The sequence below is a fragment of the Saccostrea echinata genome, unplaced genomic scaffold (genome assembly GCF_033153115.1).
Source record: "Saccostrea echinata isolate AGI-Se365-2 ecotype Australia unplaced genomic scaffold, CSIRO_AGI_Sech_v1 ptg000017l, whole genome shotgun sequence".
NCBI classification, from domain to species: domain Eukaryota; kingdom Metazoa; phylum Mollusca; class Bivalvia; order Ostreida; family Ostreidae; genus Saccostrea; species Saccostrea echinata.
In genome coordinates, this window is record NW_026889766.1 from 2,649,674 (window position 1) to 2,655,673 (window position 6,000).

At 31.8% G+C, this 6,000-nt stretch overlaps 1 protein-coding gene across 1 annotated transcript in view; it reads right to left on the minus strand.

Moving 5' to 3' along the window:
- The window catches only part of LOC133189137 (multiple epidermal growth factor-like domains protein 10), a 118,396-nt gene extending 113,380 nt beyond the window's left edge, over positions 1-5,016 (minus strand). Inside the window, exon 1 of the mRNA XM_061324550.1 lies at positions 4,785-5,016. Within this exon, the coding sequence (XP_061180534.1) occupies positions 4,785-5,016 (232 nt within the window). The remainder of the gene's footprint in view (positions 1-4,784) is intronic.
- Positions 5,017-6,000: the final 984 nt, after the last annotated feature.

The window sequence follows — 6,000 nt, forward strand, 5'->3', positions numbered from 1 at the left end:
CTACCTGTATTTATTCACCGGAGTTAAGCCTTTCGCCCTTCTTCGAACCAGCTTTCTATATGCAGGAGCTCTTAATGACAAGTAAATTCTAACTCGTAAGGATTGTTAAGTTTGAAGTACTTTAAAGTTATGCGATTAGTTTTTGCAAACACTGACTTCTGAGGCGAGTAAAATATTTCATTTACATTCCCCTCTCTTTCTTGTTAATTTACGATTCTGGGATAACATAATTATTTCAATGTATTTAAATTTTTGTAACTTTCGTTCGCCTTGTTTGTATTTTTTATAAACATTATAGTGAGTAGTATGCATTAGGTGAAAGTATCTGGCTTTAGTATTTCATTTTTAGTTTCATTATAATTCTAAACGGTAAAGTAACTATGTGAGTAATGTTTTACCTGTGTAAGTTAAGGTTACGAGAAAAATTATTTAATTATAGTGAAAGCACTAAATAAAAGTTCTTTAATTCAGCGCTGCTATGTTTACCACATTATTGTCTAATTATTTGCATGGTGGGCTTTGTAAGTCATAACTTGTAGGAAGCTTGGTGTGTATGTAACTTAATGTTTTTACCATTGTTGTGTGTGTACGGTGTATAGAGTATGGAGTATCATGGTAAAATGCCATTGTTTAGTGAAATGTGGAATATGGAATATGCAGTGGAGTGGAGTGACGAATGCTTAATTTAGAGCCAGATTAAGAATGCGATGTACAAATAATTGTAGATAAAAGTGGAAACGCTTTGTTTTCTTAATATTTTTTAAATAATAGTTGCCACATGGATAAACCCGCTACATTGAAGCCTTTACATAGTTTAGTAAACTCCACAGAACAGTGTCAGATAGATGTTTTCAAAAGTTAATGTTGAAATTATCAGCATTTTCAGTGTATATTGCTCTTTGAAATGTGATATTCATTATCTTTTTTTCATTATCAACGTACAAATCCACAATAAAACAATACCTAAAGGACAAAAGTTGGATAACTCAGTTCTCAATCTTTAATTTTCGCCTTTTTCTGTCGAGGCTTCTTGAGAAAAGGGTCTGCAATCCTACATCACAGATACTGAATGAACCAACAAAAAAACAGAAAACTTCAGATGAGGAGTGTCACAACAAAAATGTGTGACAACAGTTGTCAAGAAGCAACTTTCTTTTGTAGATGAAATAGATTTTTTTTTTACTTTGCACTATTTGCCCAAAGTCTAGAGCAATTATAAGTTAAAGAGCAAGAGCCACTTAGGGCCTTTTTTGGCCCTGTCAATTTCTGAAAAATCAAAACTGCATAGTTTTAGTCGACAAAGCAATAAGTAATACTTGAACACCTGGTGAATGAATAATTATCTATTGAAAATGACGTAATTTTCTTTCTAGTTAATGCATTATGACGTCACGAATTGCGTCATTATTCACATATCCTGAATATTTTTACAAAAATTGCCAAAAGATGATGCCATTTTTCAATATTTCATATACAGCACAACCTCCGATCCAAAATGTATAAATATATTTTAAAAGAAATTTTAATGAAGATTATAAAACATATTTTAATTTTTGGATCGAGGGGTGTGCTCATATTTTAATTCTTTGCTAAAGGTTATCAAAGACACCTGTTTTCTGCAGAATTCAATAACATTGCAATTTCACACAACCTGTTTTTTAATGCCTTGACTCTTCCATGGCAATTCTTTTATATAACTGAAAGCACTAAGTCTCTACTTTATATTAATGTTGAAAATGGTACACAGGGCGTTAGTCAATAAATTGGTATATTTACAGGGCCATTTTATGCATAAAGTGAACCTAGCTCTTTAGAATATATGTGGATAAGGGGAAATGTGGACGTGGGAAAAGTTGAAAAATTCTCATCATGTGCATATATTGTAGCTTATAGGTAAATAGAATTAAGTAGTTATTTCTTAATGAAAAATAGGACTTTTGCAATTTAAATAAAATGAACTTCATGTATACGTGTAATTTGTCAGCATTTTCCCATCATGAATAAAATAAATAAGATTCATGTCTTCCTCCTTTGTAAAAAAAAAAGAAAAAGACACCGGTACTTCGGCTATCTATCAGAAGTGTTTTGTGAATTTATCATATTATCAGTAATTACGTTCATTTCCCGGAAATTAGTGCCTATGGTATGTTGTGTATGAGTTGATATCCAAAAGCAATGTGCATGATCATTCGCAGAATAAAAACATTACTTCTATCATAATGATGGCAGGTAGAGCAAAAAATCCTAAATCCACATTTAGAACACGAAATTTAAGCTTTTCACGTGAAATTTAACGTAACAAAAATGACACAATTTAGAAATATTGCTTCTTTTTTTATTAATTGTCGACTTTTTGTCCAAGGTCGAATAGTTTGGGTTGTAATTGTAGATAATAAATATATTGGACACTTGCAATAAATTGATGAAAACACATACCGTTGAAATGTGACGAAACATTCGTAGTTGATACTAGATAACCTCTTTTACTCTTATATGCAATAGCTACAACTTTAATGTGTTCTCTTACACTAGTTGTAAAGCAAAATATAAAAATATACCTAAGGGCATAAAAATTATTCTCTTTTTTTAGATGCCTTGGATTGATTATCTTACATGAGGAACTCCAGTATGAATCAAAGCCTGAATACGCAATTCTTTATATGAATAACTGAAATTCAAATCATAATTGTAAATCACTGTGGAAATGAAAGGAATGAAATATGAAGAAAACGAACAGTAATCAATCTCTTAAGTCCATCGAAACAATACAAATTTTGTGCAGAGTAAATACGTACCTCTAAAGTTATAAGAGGTGGGGTCAGGTGCCAAGGAGGAGTAAGCATCCTCTGACGACCGGTCTCACCCGCCGTATGCTCCTTGTCATGAGCGGGCAAACGGGAAAAAATGGCCTAATGACAGATTGTATTTGCTGACAAGGTCATTGTATCGACCATATAATTTGCGAAATGTTCTCTATAAATGAGACTGTTGATATTTTTGTTTCATTAACTTATTTGTCAATAGTTTGCCTCGTTTTAGAGAATGTACGTACATAGAGCATGCTCTTGGAATCAACTGGGAGACATAAACTCAATGCAGGTGATAATAGTATATTAGTACAATGTACATAAATAAATCGAGTTGGTTAAAGAAAAGTTGAAGTTATCGCGTTTATCATAAAGTTCTGTTGTTAGGTTACCATTAAAGTCTTTTTCTAGTGAAATATCCAGATATGAAACAGATGTGTCAGAATCTGATCTCTTTTACTTCGTAATATATCGAATCAACGTAAGAATGAAAATGATTATGTTAATTGATTAAAAGTCGTCGATATATCTAATGGTTGAATAAATACCACAGCAAGAGACTTTTTCTTTTCATGTAGATGTTTCTGAATAAATTCTGCATCATATGAATACAAAAAAGTATGCAAGTAACGGGGCGCAATTACATATAGTACCCATGGGTATTCCGACAGATTGTTGGAAGACTTGATCTCCAAAACTAAATAGACATTGCCAATCAGAAACTCAAGCACCTTTTTCTAATCAACTTCGAAGTGCATTGTACTTGTGTGTACAACCACGATGTTTTTTAACAAAATAATTTTGTAAATGATCAATGTCAAGGTAAACAAATTTACGAGTTCCATATGTATTGAAAAAAAGCATCTGACATGATGTCAAAGAGCCTGGACTTTATTTTTTTCATGAAGAATAATTGAATAAAGTCTTGAAAGATTTACATTTTGATGTTATTGATTTTGGTAAAATTTTGTCATTCCATTTTTTTAAAGTTTCCTAAAGGAAACATGCGATATTAGTAAGTTAACGTTGAAGCATAGGTTCCATAACTATTTCAAGGTAATTTTTTTTCACCGACTCGGGTTCCTAAATCTTTATAATTGTCAATAGACATGAATATAAACAGATCTCATTTGACAAGTAGAAAGCAAAGGAACGAGACTTGGAGAAAAGTTGTAAGAAATAAAGACCCTGAAACGTGCTACACCCCAAAAAACATCGTTTGATTTTCGTGCGCTTTTCATTTCATGCAAACCGTGTAGCGTTCCATGAAAACAGTGCAGTGTTTCATGCAAGCACCAAAGTGTTTCTAAAAAAACGTGTAACAAACGTTTGATAAACGTGCGATTTTTGTGTAAGAACCTTATGAGAAACGTGTAAAAATCAGGTGAGAAACATGTAGGATTCATTCGAAAATCATTTTATTTTTAATATCCCTATTGATGGATCAGGATAACAAATTGCATTGTTTGTAACTAATATTATTCGTGTATCTAGATGTCCTTGCAATATTTAAATGTATATGCCACTTTAATACAGAGGGTATATTTGCTAAGACCAATTGATTTCCACCTTAGGTGACAGGTCTACGTATAAAATGTATTCGTCCTAAATAAAAAGTTTATATCAATATCATCTTTGCCAATCACTATAAAAGTTCTACATTGAAACGCCAATCTTAATGAAGAATACATTCTACCAATATCTGTATAGTGCACTTAATTGTAATGCAAAGAATATCACAAATATAGTTAAGACATCAAGCTTAAAAGAAAATTGTTGTTGTATACTACAATGCTGCTAGTGTAAGATCCTTGAAAAAGTATTTCAACGACTTTATCACATAATGAATGTCTTATCTATTCGTTTAGTATGATTTTGTTTTCTTCAACTCTACTTTATAAGTAATGAATAGTATTTTCTTATATTAGAAGGAAAGGGTAGCAACAGCTTTATACGTACAAACACAGTAATACTTACTTCCGGATCGTAGATAGATTTCTAAATATGCTATATTGAATTTCCTGGTTAACCACACTTTCCACCAAACTGATTTATAAACATTTATATTGAAGGCAGCAATGGCACATGTAGGAAGATACGTTTGATTCGTATTACCATCTACCGCTTTGTCAGCAGTCCAGCTGCTCTCATGAGGAGCCACATTCCAAGAGGCAATTCCCTGTAGATTCTGATTAGGTGTATGTGCCATATTAACTGTAAAAAAGGTTTACATTTTGATGTTATTGATTTTGGTTAAATTTTTTTATTCCAAATTTTCTAAAAGTTTCTTAAATTTGTTGTGCAAATATTTCATCTTAAATCACTTATAACCAATAATCTACCATTCAGTATTAATGACGACGAGTATCAAAGATTTAGTGCTCATAGTTTACAAATACTGACAACCTTTCTACGATTTTATAAGAGATGATAGAGAGTGAGAGACTTACCAAAACTCGAGATCTTTGATACAGAGTGTATCAGGAAAATCAGTAGAATTGCATCCGACCACATATCTGTATATTTTAGATATTTGGCGTCATTTATCTTCCTGGTTGAAAGTATGACATGAATGTTTGATAAGCAAGTTATAGGGCACATAACAAAAGCTATGTAAGTCTATGTAAATATATAATTTATAGGTGGACTTAGATAAAGATATTTTTTTAATAATTTGCTTGAAAAAGGGAATACGACAACTTTTTTTACTCTGTAGAACAACTTCGAGCGAAGTTAATCTCATAAAACCGAATATGTAGAAATAAATGCAGAACCTTAGAAATCAACTAAGGACAGTCCAAATGTTTAAAACACATTGAATATATTTATTATTTTGAAAAGAATCAATTTTCGACATAAAACAGCTTTTTGCTTTTTCTGTACACATGTACATTTGATATAATTGGCAATTTATTTTACAGAGACAATGCACTATGTTTGAAGAACAAGGTTCGAGAGAGAGAGAGAGAGAGAGAGAGAGAGAGAGAGAGAGAGAGAGAGATTTTCCAAAACATGAAAGGCTGAAAGACTTCACAAATATAATCAGTTGAAAAGCAATAAGCAGTATGCTTCAATGTCATCAAATAAACGCCGCGTGTTTTATCTTCCCGTTCCTTTAGAAAATGTTTTTTTAATGTGGCATTTAATCAATGTTTGGAGATAAGGTGCATATAGTCTGGATGGCGATTTTTAT